The 20,313-nt window shown below is 36.7% G+C and overlaps 2 protein-coding genes across 18 annotated transcripts in view; both read right to left on the bottom strand.

Moving 5' to 3' along the window:
- IMPG2 (interphotoreceptor matrix proteoglycan 2) overlaps positions 1 to 14,473 on the bottom strand; it is a 66,861-nt gene extending 52,388 nt beyond the window's left edge. For 6 of the 12 annotated variants that reach the window (XR_011528977.1, XM_070582000.1, XM_070582001.1 and 3 more), the window contains exons 1-3: positions 13,564 to 14,108; positions 3,934 to 4,100; positions 502 to 533 (exon numbers count right to left, since the gene is read on the bottom strand). Coding sequence is in view for 8 of the 12 variants with exons in the window: in XM_070582000.1 (XP_070438101.1) it covers positions 502 to 533; positions 3,934 to 4,100; positions 13,564 to 13,981 (617 nt within the window). In the remaining 4 variants the exon portion in view is untranslated. Of the gene's footprint in view, positions 1 to 501; positions 534 to 1,826; positions 2,084 to 3,933; positions 4,101 to 13,563; positions 14,110 to 14,259 lie in introns of those variants that run through there. The other 6 variants (XR_011528978.1, XR_011528979.1, XM_070582004.1 and 3 more) reach the window with 4 other exon arrangements.
- Positions 14,474 to 16,758: 2,285 nt separating this feature from the next.
- The window catches only part of SENP7 (SUMO specific peptidase 7), a 141,945-nt gene continuing 138,390 nt past the window's right edge, over positions 16,759 to 20,313 (bottom strand). For all 6 annotated transcript variants that reach the window (XM_070582009.1, XM_070582008.1, XM_070582010.1 and 3 more), the window contains one exon: positions 16,759 to 18,558. In XM_070582009.1, the coding sequence (XP_070438110.1) occupies positions 18,418 to 18,558 (141 nt within the window). In that variant the 3' untranslated portion in view covers positions 16,759 to 18,417. The remainder of the gene's footprint in view (positions 18,559 to 20,313) is intronic.

Genomic DNA, 20,313 nt, shown 5'->3' with positions numbered 1-20,313 from the left:
CTTTTTATTGCTACTGCTCAGGAGCCAGAAACGACCTTAACTCTCATCATAATCTGGAAGACCCATCAAGGTTGTGCTATTCCTGTTTCAAGATCATAACCATCACTATTCAATAAAGTGACCTGCACCACCACCCATCATTTAATAAACTACCGTCCACTATGGTGTACCATTCATAACAATTTTACTATTAGCCCATAAGCCTCAGCAACAGATCATCCCACATTCCATTTCCAGAAATCTATTTTCTCACCCAAGAGGGAGGACAAGCCTGTCTGCTGCTAAGGTCAGACAGTAAACAAGCACAGTGGCTGTGGTGGTGGTCTTGAAAGGCTAGTGGCCTCAAGACCAGGAAGAGCATTTGGCACTTACCCACAGGCCTGGTCATTGCAGGAACTGGCAGGAAAACAGAAAGGGACCATTAAACTTGGGGTGAGTCTTGGAGTAGGTATGACACATCTCTGTTGCCAAACATGAACTCAGGGGGAAAAAGACACTCACCTGCTTACAGGTTCCTTTGTGTACGTCAGTTTCTAAGGAAAACAAAGACATAAAAATGACTGTGTGACTCAGTGACAGTTATTCAGCAGTAAATAAAACTTATTAACAGAGAACACTAATGCCCTAACATTACAGAATGTACGTTGTTATTCGCTCTGGTTAGACCAATAGTTAAAGCAAGGTACTAACAATGCCGAGTTTGTTTCGTGACTGTGGGAACACCCAACGCTCAGTCTCTGTGTACCCAAAACTTCCTGTGCTCTCTCTAACAGGCACAGATCAGCAGACTTTACCTGCTAGTCATTCCTAAAAAGGTCTACAAGATAGAGATCAGTTGAGTTTTACATTAACCTTCTAAGGACGTAGAATCAATGTATTTTGTGATCTAACGTATTTATAGAATCTCTCATCCTAGAATAACATAAGCATTGGACAAAATAACTGCTAAGTCTGTTTCTCCAGAATTCAGACATTTAAAAGATAAGTTGTATCAATAATTGGATTATTCCGCTGGGGCATTCCAAAGCAAATTGTCCCCAAGTCTCCTCTAAATTAGTGGTTTTATTTTGAGACCCGTTATGAGAAAAAGAACACAAACTTGGAATCAGAAGACCTAGTTTCAAGTCCTGTTTTCTTTTGCTTAGCTATGGAGGCAAATCCCAAAATCTCTCTGGTGCCAGGCCTCAATTTCCTCATCTGTAAAATGAAGACCATTACTCTACATAACTCTCACGATGTTTATAAATAACTCACTGATCTTCCTACTCTACAGACTCCCCTGGAACAATCGCAGCCACTCCTACGGTCAATTACTCCCTCACGGCTGATGACTCCTATAGCTATCTTTATAACCGAGACCATCCTCCTTCGCTTCAGACCTAAACATCAAGCAATAACTCACATTTCACAGATGGCTCACAATAATACATTCAAGAGTGAACTCATTCTCCTCCGCAACATTTACAAGCTGCTTCCCTGCCTGAGCTCTCGCTCTTAGTCATCAAGCTAGAAACTGAGAGACTTCCTGAGCCATTCCTCCATCCAATCCCACTCCTATCTCATCCATCACAGAGTCCCACTGATCTGTTTTCCTCCTTACATTCCTCATGCTCCCTTTCTCCATCTCATGGTCTAGTTAGGACCCTCCTCCTCGGCTTGGAGCAGCGCCTGTCTCTCTGCTCTAGTCTTGGCCCCTCTGATCCATCCTATGGTGTACAGAAACCATCATGATCTTACTAAAACCCAAAACTATCCAAGCAGCTCCTGTGACTCATCCACGTACAATCTGTCAGCTACAGAGTTAAATCCAAACTTAAGTTCCTCACTTTTCCAGTCTGATCTCCCGTCACTTCTAGTCTACGCTTCTGTGATATCAGCCCAAGCCATTCCCTACAAACACTTGGCTCTTGCTGTCCCCTCTGCCGAGAACGTCCATCCTCAACTCCTCCTCATTTAGCTAACTTGTCCTTGTATTTAAGACTCAATCCAGGCTACACATCACCCGCTTTGTCTGCATGTTCTACTAAATAATCATTGAAAGTGTATTTCCTATGCCTTCAAATCTTAGCTTACTAAAACTTCCGCTTGCAAGAGACACCTTCCAATGTAACATCACAAGAGGCCGTTGTTATGGTAACGCTAACTCTACATCATATACATTTGCTGCTATATAAGTTGATCCTATATCACAGACACAACTGAGACTGACAATGCTAATATAAATATAAATATGTATATTTGTGTGCACGTATAGATATGTGTGCGTTTTTTTTCATTGAATAGCTATCCCATATTAGCCACTGCAATTTGAAAAACTGTTAATGATTGAGAAGGGAGACCCAATGGCATAGGGGAGAGATCATAAATTTTGGAAGAGAAGTGGGTTTGAACGTAAGCTCCAGCCCATCTGGTTTTGTGATCCAGGATAAGGAATTTAATAACCCTGATGCTTAGTGTCCTTATCTATAAATTGGGGACATTACTACCTCCCTGTAGTGTTGCTGTTTATTAGGTAAAATGTTTTTAATGGACTTAATACATAGCCTGGTACATGGTACATACTGAATAACTGGTAACTATTCTAATAAGTATTAATACTGAGCAGTTAAAAGTGTGACAAAATAAAAAAATGTAATACCTTGGCTTAAAACGTGAGGTACCATAATTAAAAGTTCAGTTCATTTCAAAATACACGAAACCCTGTACACCTTCAAAATGTTTATAACCCTGAAAAATTTGCCTTGGGTCCACTCATGTTTATCAGACCATCCTTCTCTCCCCAACTTGCCTTCATTTAATGAGGCAAGTCCCTCTGCAGAACCAAAAGTTAAAAGAAATTAATAGTATGCCTCTACTAGAAGTAAAATTTTAAAAGTAGAAGGAATAGGATAATATATTGTATTACTTTAAGATGTTCTAATCTACTTTTATTAGACCCAAACAAAAATAGCTCAGAGTTATTCAGTCAATAATTCTTTCCTCAGTCTCTCTAAAGTATATCATACTTAGAACCAGTCTTTAAAATAATATATATAAAGTCTATAAATTGCAATAGATAGGAATAAGACATTGCAGCAATTGTGTATGTACTTTTATTTCAACAAATATCTACTGCATATTTACTTTATCATGAAAATGCAAAAATGAACAAAGACATAATCCTTGCTCACAGTTTAGTAAAGGAATTAGTCACATATACAACTAATGATAACAAAAGGTAAGACATACGACACTAAGGAATGAAGAAAGAATTATGGGAGCTAAATCTGCTAGGCTGGAGTTGACTCCTCACCAGGGAGGATAATGTGAGCTGAGGACGTGTAGGACTGGAACAGAAGCACAAGGATACAGGGCATATCAGACAGCATGAGCAGTTTACCGCAAATATCTGAACGGTTTCATTTTCTTCTCATGAATACATGCGTGCGACATGAAAAGGGAAAGGTGGGCAGGCAGTTTATCTATATGTATGCTTATTAATCCTTTGCTAAGAATAAACTAAGTAGGAAACAAGTAAACAAACTGATTAATTAGAATCATATTTATACTTTATCAAACGTTTATTCAATGAACTATATCCTCTATCTTAATTAGAGATCATTGGCATCCACTCTGAATTAATAATATACAAAACTTTGTAAGAATGTTTGACTCTCACAAATTAATATTCTTAGCCTAAATCTGTGCTGAGTATTACTTCCAAACATTTATGTTTGTTAACAAGCCCGAGCCTCCTCCTGGGTTAAAGACGTTTGCTGTCATGTCCGAGCCAGGGCTACAGAGAGGCGCGCCCAGCAGCTCACTCAGACAGCCTAATGCAAAAGAGCGAGCCACTGCAGGGCTGCACATTTGCTTCCCCCTGCTCTAGGCCTTGGCCGTGTACACGCACTCCTACAGCAGCGCAGCGGCTCCTTCCCTTGGGACCACACTTACCTTCATAATGAGGCTCCTATGTTCCACAGACTCGCTAAAATTTGTGGCCATTTCAAGTATCGTTGTGACTCCATCCTCACACAAATTCATCCAGTAACGATATTCTTCACGCCCAGGAAGTCGATCCCAAAAAGTCCGGAAGGCTTCCCACACAGCTTCCTGGCACACTGGAAAATGGACAGAGAGGCGGTTTATGGAAAGCTATAGCACTCTGGGCTTCTCGCAATGCGCACGGGCCTGTTTATTCAGATTCCCGAGACACTCTTGCCCACAGCATCCTTTCTAGAGGGACATGAGAACGATTCTCAGTCAAAGCCCTTCTGTTTATATATGGCCCATTCAAACTTTTCAGATTTGAAGAGAATTGCTGTACTCCTCACTCCTTTCCCTTGCAGAGGGAACTGATTCACCTCCTAATTGCTGATTTCTTAAAAAAATACAAAAAAATCCATGTTTATGCTTTACAAAAGTGGAGCTGATGCTGAGTTCACTTCAATAGGTGAATGGATATACAAACTGTGGTACATCCATGATGGAATATTATTCAGTGATAAAAGGACATGAGAGGGGCCAGCCCAGTGGCGTAGTGGTTAAGTTTGTGATCTCCACTTTGGTGGCCTGGGATTCGCTGGTTCGGATCCTAGGGTGGACCTACACACTGCTCATCAAGCCATGCTGTTGTGGCATCCCATATACAAAGTAGAGGAAGATGGGCACGGATGTTAGCTCAGGGACAATCTTCGTCATCAAAAAGAGGAAGACTGGCAACAGACGTTAGCTCAGGGACAATCTTCCTCACAAACCCCAAAATGTCAAATATTATTATCATTTTGAATTCTGGTTGTCTGACAGCTGTTTGATGGAAGAAGATAGTCTGAGCCAAAAAAGAACTCTTCGGCTTTAAGAGAGAGTAAAATACATGAATGTTGAAAGTTTTTCTATCGACTGGTTTTTCAGGGTTGAACTAAACCTTTGGTTGCAAACGTAGTTTCTCCTTCAGTGAACTAACTGCATCCTTACTACTGCTCTTTAGAACTTCTGATCCTACAGCACACAGAAGACTCCAGAGGGGCTGACTGAGGCAGAGCGACCACTTGTGGACTCATAGTTCTTCCTTTCTACTTCTTCAAACTTCCAAATGGAAGTTTAGGACACACCAGAAGACAACACAAAGGTGAAAGTCTGGGTTGGTAAAAACAAGCAAAAAGTAAATGTCAGTAAGGTCTGGTTATGAAATGAGGTGATTCAAAGAAAGTATGGAAGATTTTCTGAGACTGAATAACTACATATCTATAAGGAAAGAGAAAATCTCAATAACTTCTTCACAATATATACAAAAAATAATTTGAAACATGAAGGGTAATACTATGAAGGTCCTAAAAGAAAACACAGAAGAACATCTTCAAGACTTGAGGATAGGAAAAGATTTCATAGACAGGACATAGAAAGCAACAACTATCAAAGAAAAAAACCTGAGATTAGAATTCATCACAACCAAAAACTTCTAGTCATCAAGGACATTATTAATAAAAATGAAGAGACAAGCTATACCTCTGGCAGAAAACATTCAAAATACATGTATCTGACATGGAACTGGTATTTAGCTTATTTAAAGAATTTCTACAACTCCCTAATAAAAAGGCAAATACTCCAATTTCAAAAACATGTAAAAGACTGGAACAGACACTTTACAAAGGAAGAGATACAAACAGCCAATGAGTATGTGGAAAAAGTACTCACTATCATTCATCTTCAGAGAAATGCAAATTAAGGCATCCACATGTAAACCAGAATGGGTGAAATTTTTTAAATGGACAACACCAAATTTTGGCAAGGATGTGGAGTAATCAGACCCTTGTTTTTGGTAAGAATGTAAAACAGTAGAACAACTTTGGGAAAAAACACTGGTAGTTTCTCATATAACTAAATATACAAAAAACCAGCAATTGCCCTCCTAGGTATTCCTTCAAGAGAGAGGCAAGCATATATCCACAGAAAGACTTACATTCAATGCCAGAGCACCTTTATTCATAGCAACTTAAAAATGAAAATAACCCAGATAGCTATCAAGAAGAAAATAAAAAAACAAATGGTCACACAACGGCATCAAAAGGAACAAATTACTAATTCATGCAACAACATGGATGAATCTCAAAATGCTGAGTGAAAGAAGCCTTACACAAAAGAGTACATACTGTTCTATTTATATTAAGGCCTAGATGGGTGAGACTAAGCTATGGTTTAAAAGAATCAGAAGGGTGGTTGCAGGTAGGGGATGACAACTGTATGGGAAGGGAAATAAAATAACTTTCTTGGGTGATACTGCTCCAAAATTTAAGAGAGGTTTGGATTACACTAGTGTGTACATTAGTCAACACTCATCAAATGGTATGCTTATGTTTATGCATTTCACTCTATGTAAATTTCACTTTTTAAAAATGTAAACAAATATTAAGCTCTATTAACAATACTTATGCTGAAGTGTGCAGGGGGTGTCTAACTTATGAAATAAGTGTGTGGTGTCTCTAACTTATGAAATACACCTAAGAAATAAGACAGTTGGTTAGATAGACGTAGGAAAGCAAATATGAAATGTTAACTATGGAGCTAGGTGGTAAGAATATTGTGTTCACTATACTATTCTTTCAACTATTCTGTATGTTTAAAACTTTTCATAAAATTCTAGAAGAGCATTATTGTGCACTGAATAAATGTAGTTGGAGCACCCAGAGTGATAGAAATCATACCAGGTTTCACAGCAGGCCTTCTCTGGGCCTCTCTCATAGATTCACAGAAGAATGGCATAAGCTGTCTCCTACAAATTACACTTTGGGGGATGTCGCCCACCTCCTACAAAAAGCTCTCAGCAGTCCAGTGCTTGGTCTAAAAGATCTCAATCAGAAATTCATTCTTTTAGGGTAAGCCTAACCTTAACCAAGAAAATGAAATAAAAGGCATCAAAACTGGAAAAGAAGAACTAAAACTATCTCTATTTGCAGATGACATGAGCTTGTACACAGGAAGTCCTAAGAAATCCACTTGAAAACCTACTAGAACTAATACACAAGTTCTGCAAGGTCACAGGATTCAAGATTATTGTATCCAAGGTACAGGATACAACAACAAAAACCAGTTGTGTGTCTATACACTAGAAATGAGCAAAGCAAAAATGAACACAAGAAAACAATTCCATTTACAAAAGCATCAAAAAGAATAAAACAGGAATAAATTTAACAAACATATAAAAGTTATACTCTGAAAAAGCAAAAAACTGCTGAAAAAATTAAAGAAGATCTAATAAATGAAAAACTCTCCATGTTCATGGATTGGAACATGGATTGTTAAAATGGCAATATCTCCAAATTGATCTACAGACGCGATGCAATCCTATCAGAACACTGGGGGACTTCTTTACAGAAATTGACAAGCCAATTCTAAAATTCATATGGAATTGCAAGGGACGCGGAATAGCCAAAACAATACTGAAAAACAACAACAAAACGATAAACTGAACTCCATCAAAATCAAAAACTTTTGTGCATGAAAGACATCATAAGGAAAGTAAAAAGACAACCCACAGAATGAGAGAAAATATTTTCAAATCACTTATCTGATAAGGGACCTGTATCCAGAATATATGAAGAACTCTTACAATTCAATAATAAAAGATAATCCAGAGCCAGATGGCATAGTGGTTAAAGTTAGGTGCTCCTGTTTCAGCGACCCAGGTTCATTTCCCAGTCGTGGAGTCACACCACCTGTCTGTCAGTTGCCATGCTGTGGCAGCAGCTCATGTAGAAGAACTGGAAAGACTTACAACTAGGATATACAACTATGCACTGGGGCTTTGGGGAGAAGGAAAAAAAGAGGAAAATCAGCACTAGATGTTAGTTCAGGGTGAATCTTGCCCTGAAAAAAAAAAAACAGATAACCCAATTAAAAAACGGCAAAGGACCTAAAGACATTCTTTGAAAGAGGATATTCAAGTACCAAAAAGCATATAAAAAGATGCTCAATATTATTAGTCACTAGAGAAATGCAAATCAAAACCACAAGATACCACTTCACACATACTAGGCTAGGATGGTTATAATTTTTTTAAAAAAGGAAAATCGTAGCACTGGCAAAGATGTGGAAAAATCAGAAACCTCATACACTGCTGGTGGGAATGTAAAATAGTGCAGCCACTTTGGAAAACAATCTGGCAATTCCTCATATGGTTAACATAGAGATACCATAACCCAACAATTCTACTCCTAGTTAAAACTCAAGAGAAATTCCAAATGCCCATCAACTGACAAATGGATAAACTAAATGTGGTATATCCATACAACAGAATGTTACTATTTGGCTATAAAAAAGAATAAACTACTGATACATGCTACAACAATGATAAACCTTGAAAACATTACACTAAGTAAAAGATGCCAGTCACAAAAAACCACATATTATATTATCTCATTTATATGTCATATCCAGGTTAGACAATCTTTCTATAGAAAGAAAAAGTAGATCGGTGGTTGCTTAGGCCTGGGGAGATGGGCAGGGAGATAGAGGGATAAGAGAGTGATAGCTAATGGGTGTGAGGTTTCTTTTTGAGGTGATGAAATATGTTCTCAAACTGAGGGTAGTGATGGTTGCACATTTCTGCGAATACACTAGAAAATCACTGAATTCTGTACTTTAAGTCAGTGAATTGTATGGTATGTGAATTATATCTCAATAAAACCATAAAAAATGCAATTCCCTCCAGAAGGAAACACATCCTTAATTTACCCAATAGCTTTCCAGTTGGCAGCTATCTGATAAGAAGGTCCAATTATCTAACTTGGAATAATAGACTTCAGAAAACTCACATTCTGATAGAGGAGCAGAACTGGGGGAAGTCTGGAGCATTCATGAGCTCAGAGATGGAAACCTAGACAGGACACTGCCAGCAGCAGAGAGAAGAGCGACATGAGCACGATTCCAGGGCAGGAGGTACTAAGGAAGTCAAAACTCTACCACAGACAAACACCACATACTTCACTATTTGGCCTAGAAGGAGTTACGTTCAGAAGTTCCATTCTTGTCTAATAATTTTCATGTAGCCTTTCATTACTGCTGAAGATGACTTTCTATTTTTGAGAAGATAACTAATCTACAAATGCCTCTCTTCTGGCAGAGAAAATCTGCAGTGGAAACTGGTGGAGGAAGGGAAAATGCGATGACAATATTCTGAAGAAGGAAATGCCAGCATTTAATCTCTCTTTAATCCTGTTACGAGGGCTCAGGCTGTGCATCTTATCCAGTACAAAGAAATCCAGTACGGAGCAAAGTCTTTTTTTAGGGTAATATATTTTCCTTTCAGAATCATGCAGCCCAAAGCATATGGAACAATCAAGTTGGTGCAATAGGGCAAGAAAAGAAATAAAAGGCATACAAATTGGAAGACAGGAAGTAAAACTATATTTGCAGATGAAATGATCACCTATGTAGAAAACCCTAAAGAATACACAAAAAAGCTACTAGAAATAATAAGTGAGTTTAGCAAAGTTACAGAATAAAAGTTCAATATGCAAAAATAAATTGTATGTATATATACTAGCAAGGAACAATCAAAAATTAAATACCATTAACAATAGCACGAAAAAACTGAAATAGATAAATCTGGTAAAAAAGATGTGTAAGACCTATACACTGAAAATTACAAAACACTGCTGAGAGAAATTGAAGAAAACCTACATAAATGGAGGGATATATCATGCTCACCCATCAGAAGACTCAATATTGTTAAGATGACAATTCTTCCCAAATTAATCCATAGACTCAACACTATCCCAATCAAAATGCCAGTAGCCTTTTCTGTACAAATTGGCAAGCTGATTCTAATGTTTACATGGAAGACAAAGGACCTAGCATAACCAAACAAATTTGAAAAAGAAGAACAAAGTTGAAGAATTTACACTATGTGATTCAAAGATATTATAAAGCTTACAGTAATCAAGACAGTATGGTATGGCATAAAAACAGACAAAGAGATCAGCGAAAAAGAATGAAGAGTGAAGAAATAGACCCACCATAACGAAGACTGATTTTCCACAAAGGTGCAGAGGCAAGAAAGAAGAAGATTTTTAATAAATTTAACTTTGATCCATATATACTTTATACAAAAACTAACTCAAAGCAGATCATAGAGCTAAACATAAAACCTAAAAATTATAAAACTTCTACAGGAAAAGACAGAAAAATATCTATGTGACTTTGGGTTATGCAAATTTAACGCTAACACCAAAAGCAAGCATGATCCAAAAAACCTGATAAATTGGACTTATAAAAATTTATTGAGGAATTTCTGTTCCTCAAAAGACATTACGAAGAAAACAAAAAGACAAGCCACACCTTGGGAGAAAATGTATGCAAAACATATCTGACAAAGAATTTGGATTTAGAATACATTAAGAACTCTTGCACTTCAATAATAAGACAAACACCCCAATTCTCTTTTCAATGAGCAAAATATTTGAATAGACTCTACACCAAAAAAGATATACAAATGGCAAATGAGTACATGACAAAGGTGCTCAACATCATTAGTCATTAAGAAAATGCAAATTAAAACTATAATAAGATATCACTACATACCCACCAGAATAGTTATAGTTAAAAAAGACTGACTACTATGCCAAGTGTCACAAGGATGTGGAGAAACTGGAATCCTAATACGCGGCTGGTGGTATAACCACACTGGAAAATAGTCTGGCACTTTTCTTTAACTTTTCTTAAAAAGTCGAACAGGGGCCGGCCCCGTGGCTAAGTGGTTAAGTTTGCGCGCTCCACTTTGGTGGCCCAGGGTTTCGCCGGCTCAAATCCTGGGTGTGGACATGGCACTGCTCATCAGGCCATGCTGAGGTGGCATCCCACATGCCACAACTAGAAGGACCCACAACTAAAAGTACACAACTATGTACTGGGGCGGGGAGGGGTGGTCTTTGGGGAGAAAAAGGAAAAAAAAATCTGTAAAAAAAAAAAAGTTAAACATACATCTGTGACCCAACCATCCACCCCTATTAGGCAACAGAAATTAAAGCATATGTTCACACAAAAACTTGTACACAAACGTTCATGACAGCTTTCTTTGTATTCACCAATAACTGAAAACAACTCAAATATGCCAAAATGTGGTATATCCATAAAATGAAACACTACTCAACAAAAAAGGCAACAAAATATTGATACATAAAAAAATCATGCATGAGTCTCAAAATAATTATACTGAGTAAAAGAAGCCAGACAAAAAAGAGTACACAGTATGATTACATTTATATGTAAAAATGCAGAAGATGCAAATACCACATAGGGATAGAAAGCAGATTAGTGGTCGCCTCAGTCCTGGGGTCAAGGCAGGTACTGAGGGAGGGAGGCAGGGATGACAAAGGCACATGAGAAAATGTTGGGGTGACTGATAAATTCATTATCTCAACTGTAGTGATGATTTCAAGGGTAAATACACTTGTCCAAACTAACCACACTGAAAAAAAAACTAATCAAACTGTATACTTTAAATATGTGCAGTTTATAATCCATCAAAGTACACCTTAATAAAGCTATATTTTATAAGATCCAATTGCAAATAGGATTTAAAAAAAAAAAAGAAAAGAGGATACTATTAATGACATTCTATTCCAAGCACCCTAAATATCTGTTTAATTTTACAAATCATTAGGTTAAATGCAGTTGTTTCTTGCTTAAATGGAGATATTTTTCAAATTTGTTACAGCAAGTAGCAACTGATGCTAAATTCTCTATGAAGGAAAAAATTGGGCAAACCGTTAACTGAATAAGCTTGGTGGGAAGAGCTAAGATCCTTGGTTGGACATTGAGTGGATCTCTCCCTTCAGTTTCCAAACATTTGGTTCTAAGGGCATAATCCAATTATCTCTTCAAAATCAAGACCTATGTTGAAATACTCATTTTCCTTATTTTCAAAAACATAAGAAACAAAATATTTACTCTTTACCATGACAGTAACAGCTATATCAACAGTGTTACAGTCTTGATATGCTGTGCCAACCCTTTAAGCTTTATGAGGCCCCTTTCCAATGATCCCATTCATAGCATCTGTATTTTAAAGTCAATTATTCTAGGAATGCTTTATTTTTCTTTTTGTTGGCTTCTTTTTCAACAGTATCTCTTGAATTTATAAAACACAAGACCAAAGCAATTAAAAGGCATAACCACATTCCCTAAATGACTGGTTATCTCCTCTTCGCTGTTTAACCAGCAGCTATCTAGATATTCAGATCTATTTTAAGACAATACACAGTGAAACACAGGCAGGAGAACTCATATTTTGATAAATTACAAACTACCGTTCTCACTCGTCATCAGTTCCTGTATTCTCTTCCCACTGTCTCTGGAATTTGCCACTTCTGGCGTATGCCCTGTACACAAAAGGCCAGGTCAGCTGATTTCCATTACAAAAGGAAAAGGAAAGCTTATTGCTTAGTAATGTTTGATAGCCTCAAAACACAATCAGGATATATATAAATACACTAGGGAAAAAAAGGTGCTAATACATTGTGCCACTTCAACAAACAAAAAAATCAAATGTGTAAATATATCTAATATCTGGTATTAAATTTTTTATTTTAAAAACACTTGCTTTGGGGCTGGTGGTGTAGTGGTTAAGTTCGCACACTCCGCTTCAGCGGCCTGAGGTTCGCAGATTCAGATCCCAGGCGCAGACCTATATACCACTCATCAAGCCACGCTGTGGCAGCATCCTGCATACAAAATAAAGGAAGACTGGCACAGATGTTAGCTATGATTTTATTTTTAGTTAAACAATATTATCCTTGATCTTTTCATTATGTGAATTCATTCTCTGTTTTTTATATTTACTAACCAAAATTGCTTAATTGACCACAGTATGTCCCTTAGATATTTGGAAAATTCCCAAACTTTGCTTTTTGCTGCTCAAGAGCCAATAAAAGGGCATAATCTGGATGTGATGCTAATAAACTGAAGATGATGAAATGGTAGTGAAATCAGGTGTGTTCTTTTTTGCGTTTATTCACAAATGTTTGTTGAGCACTTACTATTTTCCAGGCCGTGGGCTACAGGAACCTTCAGTTTGAGCTGCTACTTTATCTTCTCCTTTATTTTCCTCTATCTTGTCCTTCCTCACTTCCTCCTCACCAAAGCAAGTGGGGTTTTTTTCCTTGGTGAGAAAGATTGGCCCTGAGCTAACATCCGTGCCCATCTTCCTCTACTTTATATGTGGGACACCTGTCACAGCATGGCTTGATAAGCAGCGCATAGGTCCATGCCCAGGATCCAAACCAGCAAACTCTGGGCCACCAAAGCTGAGTGTGCAAACCTAACCACTGCGCCACCAGCATGGCCCCAAACAGGTATTTTTGAAGCGCTTAAAAGATCTTTCCTCTCATAAAACAATGCAAACTTTCCTCTGACACTATATAAATATTATATTCTTAGCAAGTGCTTTTTCACTAGTTAGTAGAAAGATGACATTTGGTTCAGTCTCTGTCTAAATTAATACAATTTGAATTATAATGAGATACAACAAATGCGTTAGAACTATGTTTGAATTTCATACCCAGCCCAAGGGTTTGGGTGTTTGCTTACCTCGGACTTTAAAATATTTCACATGGTTTGCCACAGCCTCTGAAACACTTTCATCTGGGCAGGTTTTTACACCATTAGGAAAGAGAGATCGCCTTCTTCTGAGCAACCACCGTCTCTCAGCTTCCCCGTGGTCCAGAGGTCCTCTCTTTGCAGTAGACAGAGAAGGGTCTGTGGATGCTGAGTTGGTCAGGAGGAAAGAAACTGCACTCTCAGGTTCTTGGATCTCTTCTAAAGGTAAGTAGGTTTGTGCTACAGAGTGAAAGCATAAACAAGGCTTCTGATGGTGAATTAAGGTACAGTATGAAAGGTAATAAAGCAAAACTGACATTTGTGCCATTTGGATTTTGAAGTCAATGCTCAGATTATGGACATGCATGCCTAAGGAGAGGAGGAGTGAAGCATTCAATCTTTTCTCCATTTAATTCCTACTCCTTTATTTCAAGACTGTTAGCTATTGAAATCAAGTGTATATCCAATTTCAGCACAAGAAATAAGAGGAAGTAAGTTTTGAACCAGGAATTACCAAAAAGAGGAAAACCAAAATTATTGAAAGAGATTTTAAAACAGTTTAAATGAAGTAATATCAAAGATTAATACAGTAGTATTTGAGTCAATTTCTTACAGCAGTCATATCAAATAATGCTATTTTTAGAGATTATATTACAAAGAAAGATAAAAATGTAGATTTTTAAATACCTGTTAACGATGGAAGGTTTCCTTCTATCAGGACAAATATCAAAATACCCAGAGAAATCTTCCCAAAATGAGGAAACATAATCATATAGGCCAAAATCAAAGGAACGAGGAAAGGCCGAAATCCTTAACTGAGCACCAAAAGCCTTGAAACTTCCAACAACAAATTCTTACAGGAAAGGTCTAACATTTAAAAGGTTATGTTTGAGAATTGACAACCATTCTAAAACTATTATAAATTAGCTTAAATTAAAAATGGTGTCCTTTCAAAGTACCTCTCACTTCCCTTCTGAAATAACCAGCATGCTATGAAAGCAGGAGAGATAAGCTAATTAGAACAGATGGGGAGAGACAATTTCTTTAATCTAGCCAGCTAAGCTCTTTACTAACACACTCTCCTTGCCTTTAACAAGCAGTTCACTTAAAAATACTACGTTTCACATACAATTCACTGAGTTTTACAATTTTTCTGAATCTATTACTCAAACCTGATAGATTCACATGTTCTCTGGGTTCCTCTAGGGCCTATGATTTGTGAGCATAAAATGCCCAAACTGACTATACCTATCTACTTGAGAAATACAGAGCTACGTACAAAACACAATCAGTTTTCTCGGAGCTGTTTCTCTTTGTAATAAAGCTACTGTCTTGTAAATTTCCTTCCTTGATAAAAAGCTTTGAAAATCTCTCACTATAACCACTTACTATGTCTCTTCCTTATCTACAAAATGAGCTAGGAATAGTAAAGCTAACTTATGACAGAGCTGTTGTGAGGATTAAATTAGTTAAATGCTTAGAATACTGCCTGGCACATACTAAGCACACAATATAAATGACAGCTATGTGATAACTTCATTGCTTAATTTGCTCATAAACAGGAGGCCCAGTGTGTTTACCTACATGAGGAACTTGTAACCAAGAAAGGATATCCTTTACCACAATGGGACCAGATAAAATTCTTTTATTAGGGCAGTTGTTTTTATCAAATAAACCTAGTAGAAAGCTATTAGTCAACATCCCTGTGGAAGCTATGATTTACTATCAAATAGCAGTGAATTTATATCTTATGTCACATTCTCTGGAAAAAAAATGTTTTGTAAAGATCTAAAGCACCTTTCTCTTGAGAATCCTAAACTAGTCCTGACCCTGATTTCTCTAGCCCCCAAAAGGGATGCACTCAGTTGTAAGAGAAGAGACAACCTGGGTGGGTACAGGCCACACCAGCAGAAGGAAGCCTAAAAGAACCATGTCCTTTAACAGCCCCTGGGCAGTTTCCAAATTTCAACAAGGACAAGCTTAGTTATAAGAGTCTCTACAGAGGGAAGCAGGGGCCTCTGGTTTCCAACAGGGTTTTATACAGTTCTGGTCAAGCAGGCCTTCAAAGAATACATGTCTACTCAGAGTTCTTCCAGTCCAGACACAGTTCAACAATTAGAGGTCGTTTTCACAACAAAAAAATATAGGACACAGATGACATTTCACATTTATTTTAGCTGGGTACCTTTCCAAAGAAAGAGTATTAAAAGAAAGAAAACCTAAGATAATTTCCTATGAAGAAAGGGCTTAAGCTTGGTATTAAGCCAAAAGTAATTAAGGCATAAATGAATGATTTTATATGACTAAAATCTGGGTAACAGGGGGCCAGCACTGTGGCTGAGTGCTTAAGTTCGCGCGTTCTGCTTCGGTGGCCCAGGGTTTTGCCAGTTCGAATCCTGGGCACAGACATGGCCCCGCTCATCAAGCCATGCTGAGGTGGCATCCCACATGCCACAACCAGAAGGACCCACAACTAAAAAATACACAACTATGTACTGGGGGCTTTGGGAGAAAAAGGAAAAAAATAAAATCTTTAAAAACAAAAAACTGGGTGATAGTGAGAAGATGAGGACAAAACACATATTGGAAGCAGATTAGAAAAGGGCTCTGTATAACAAGTCTAGATGTATGCTTCCCCCAAAGATAAAAAGAAGCTGATTTTAAGAGAGATTAAACTTTTTATAAGTCCTAGTTAAAGTGATTGGATATGACTTAAAAAAAAAGCTACCATTTTTTTTTAATCCCAAGAGTTGTGAATTAAAAACAGTATTACCTTCTCTAGAAAAGCTTTCCCTGTCCACCAACAACCCTCTTACTGCCTCTGTACACCTCTCACTATGACACACACACCCACGTAGGCTGAACTTCTTCCTGTGCTCTCAGAGAAACTCTGACTGCTTTTACCAGAGAAATTGAAAATGTTCATATGTCCATTTCTCCCATTAGAGCACAAATGACTCAAGAGTAAGAGCTGTTGTTCATTTTTTGTACCTAGCAAATTGCCGGCTATAAGTAGATGCTCAAAAACTGTGCCCCGAACTGAAAATCAAATTAACTATATGCCTATTAAAATAAGAAGAAAAATTAATGTAAGCATCAGTTATATGATTTTCACTGGGTATCATACAATTTAAAGTTTATTTCTAAGAATGGCTCACTTTTCTTAAGAAAAAAATTACACTTCAATTTAATGAATTGGAAACATTTAATATAAAATGCTGATATTCTCAAAGCATTATTTCCACATGAATTTAGGAAAATGAATTTTAAGCAACCTTCAAAACATGATAAAGGACAGTGGTATCTTTGAAAAACAAACAAAAAAGTTAAGAAGTCACAAGAAGATATAATATACACTTGCTTTCCCAAAATTAGATTTACAAAATAATTAACAGTCATCTACAAAAGTCTCCTCCCACACACACATAAATTGGGAATGAAACACGTAATTATAACCATCTTTATAGGAAATCCCCAGTATAAAGATGGTGACAAGATTAACAAAAACTTAAGGACACTGAGGCTTAACTGACCCCCTCAATTCACATGATTTTGAAATAAAACGTCCCGACTTCTACCTTTATCTTAAACTGCCTTTTCTTCACTGCTTTATATACAGTTACAATGTAAATTCAGGAGATGCTTCAAACAGAAGATTAAAACGATATTCTTAAAAAACACGTTTCTTACCTAATAAAATACAATATAATTGTCCCCTCAAAATATTCCTGATAACATTAGAAGGTTGTGAAGTATTTAATCATATATAATACCACCATCATCTCATGAATTCAGAACTGTTACCTGCACATATGCTCTATGGGGATCACAGGTCTCTAAAAACTACAATTTAAAAATATAAAAGCAATGAGAGCAATCTGGCTTTGCACATGAATACTGGGTAAACAGAGCTACAAAATTACATATTTAGTTCTAATAATTAATAAATAGGAACTTGAGGTTTTTTTTTTTAATTAAAGTTATGAGGACACCAATTTTTTCTTCCATACCTACAGAAACATATATTCTGGGATATTAGGATAGGATAGGAGTCAGTGTTTATATAGCTATGCCTCAAATAAACTAAGTTGAGCTATATATATAATTTTTAAAAACCTATTTTGGATAGCTAAAATTTTTTGTTCCAAATTTCACTCTGAAAGAATGAACTAAATTCTCAGATCCCCACAAATGACATGAAAAGAAATGGAAAACAAATAACAATTAGAGCAGAGTAACAGTTCCATTTAGCGATTGAGAAAAATAAGCTGCGCTTTGAAAGAGTGAATTTTATCATCTTCCTAACGTTATGTCTTCTTTTACACTATACAGAAGGGATGCCGTAAATGGCATTTTCTGAAGCCTTCATACTAAATTCTTTTAAAAAATACACAGTATTCATACTGCATGCTTGAGCTGCAAAGAATAGAATTACAATATAATGTGACTTGTCAACAAATTTGACAAGTACTGGGGCTGGCACCGGGGAGGACCTAACTGCCCCGCCTCCTAGGTTTGTGGAAGTACGGATGACACCGCTTCATCATCTACAAACACATTCCCACATTACATATGCTATTGCATAATCCAAGCATACTTAATCAGAAAAATATCAAATATTTATGAAATTTTAATTTCTATCTAAGTTTATCTACAGCACTCCCATTTCCACTCCATCTATGAGATCCCAACAATTCTAATAATATATCTTATACAGTTTAAATAATATTCAATGACTTAGAAAACTACTGCAAGTTATTTTCTTCTCTGTGAGCTGGCTAACACAAATGCTGGTAAGCAGCTTTCCAGTAATCCTATAGAACATCTGTGTCAAGCTTGTGCAGATTAACTAGTACTGCTGCCCTTCTGTTGCTGTAAATGAAGTTTCAAAATGAGCTCTCGAATATCTTCTCTTTTGGTCTTTATTACATGACGAGGAAACCATTTCTCCAAATGAATGGGAAGTTCAAAGTTAACAATAGGATCCTAACAAGAGAAAAGAAAAAAATGCAATCACCTTAGTAGTATAATTTAAATTTGTTTTGATTTCATTTTTACAAGAAATGAGAAATTGCTAACTTTTTTTAAATAACAGCTTTACTGAGATATAATTAACATACCACACAATTCACCCAAAGTATTCAATTGAATGGTTTTCAGTATATTCCAAGTCGTGCAACCATCACTACAATCAACTTTAGAACATTTTCATTAAGTTGCCAACTTTTCAACGTCAAAATTAATATCATTCATTCTGCTACAAGGCATGTTCATGTGAATTAGTGCAAACAGAATTGGTAAATAGAGAATGATTCAGCATAATGCAAAAGTCAGGCTGGTTTGAACACAATTTTTTTCCAACATGTTAATATTCTGAAACTATTAAAACAAAAAGAAAGCCTTAGCAGTAAATGAAGAATTTCAAATAAAAAATAGGAAATCCTGCAGAAGGGCCTTTTTAGTGCAAAAAATAGCTATGGCTTAAAGAACTGCCATATTTTCCACTATATTAAAGCTTAACTGAGAAGATACAAGTTGCACCTGCAAAGACATTTCCTTCTGTGTTCAAAAAAATTACTAACTGCTGAAGAAGGCCACCCCTACATCATGTTTCCAGATTTGATGAAACTATTAGAAGCCAGATGTAAGGACTTAAATCCTGAAGAAGGAATTAAGAGTCCCAGGGTATAAAGCTTACAGGATGGACTGACTGCGATTCTAGGAGCAAAAGTCAGCGGAGATTTAACTGTACAAATATTCTTTTTAGAATTAACACTGTCTTTGTTAAGCGTTAGTTACAAAGTTCCACAAGTTTTAAGTGGTCTATCCCAAACCTCTTTTTTTCAACCTAAGCTCTGTTACATTAGTGAAGCAATTTGTAAAACACAAGGTTTAATTTTTCAAGTTTTCCCTCCAGGAATTTTAAATGCTGCTACAACATTATTAGAAGTATATTCTACTGACTGGGGCTATATAAAGTAGAATTGTGTAACAGACTCAGAATACGTTATGTAATAATATTATGCAATAAAAACAAAATCAAACCTCTTTGGAAAGAGTATTAGAAGACCAGAATTGTCACCCTATAATGAAGCTCCAGTGTGGAATAAAAAAGGAAAACATCAACACGACATATTTAATAGTTTCCATAATGTGCACCATCTTCTACAATATATTATCATTCCACCCCAATTATACCAAAAGTTATAACTGCATATTACAACTTGCATGCTTTGAAAGTATCTTTAAGGATTCTCCAAGCAAGCTTCTGGTCAAAAATATCCTGCTCCTATACCCACTTCAGCAATAATACTGGTAACGACTGAAGCAATGAGCTGACAGTTCAAACAGCAAAGAGTGATTCCTAGCTATTTAGAATTCTTCTTTGATATTGCTACAGTTCCTACAGAGTCTCTGATGAGCTAGAAAATAACACCCACACTTATTCTACTTATCTAGCTTATGGTTTTCTGAGCTTCTCGAACATGAGTCTTTTTGTTTTGAGAATTTTTCTTCACATTTGTGTCTGCCTTACTCTCTTCTCTCCCCCCACAATCCTCTGGAACTCCAATTACATGTAAATTAGACTTTCTGACTGTATCACATTTGTCTCTTATGCTCTGTTCTCTTCTTTACATTATTTTTTCTCTGAGCTACAGCTGGATACTTTCTACTGTATTTTTTTTTAAGTTCTTTAATCCTATCTTCTGCTGTATCCAGTCTGCTAACAAACCCATCCAA

The sequence above is a fragment of the Equus przewalskii genome, chromosome 18 (genome assembly GCF_037783145.1).
Source record: "Equus przewalskii isolate Varuska chromosome 18, EquPr2, whole genome shotgun sequence".
Classification (NCBI taxonomy): Eukaryota; Metazoa; Chordata; class Mammalia; order Perissodactyla; family Equidae; genus Equus; species Equus przewalskii.
The sequence above is the reverse complement of the archived record's forward strand: the minus strand, read 5'-3'. Positions and strand labels throughout refer to the sequence as shown.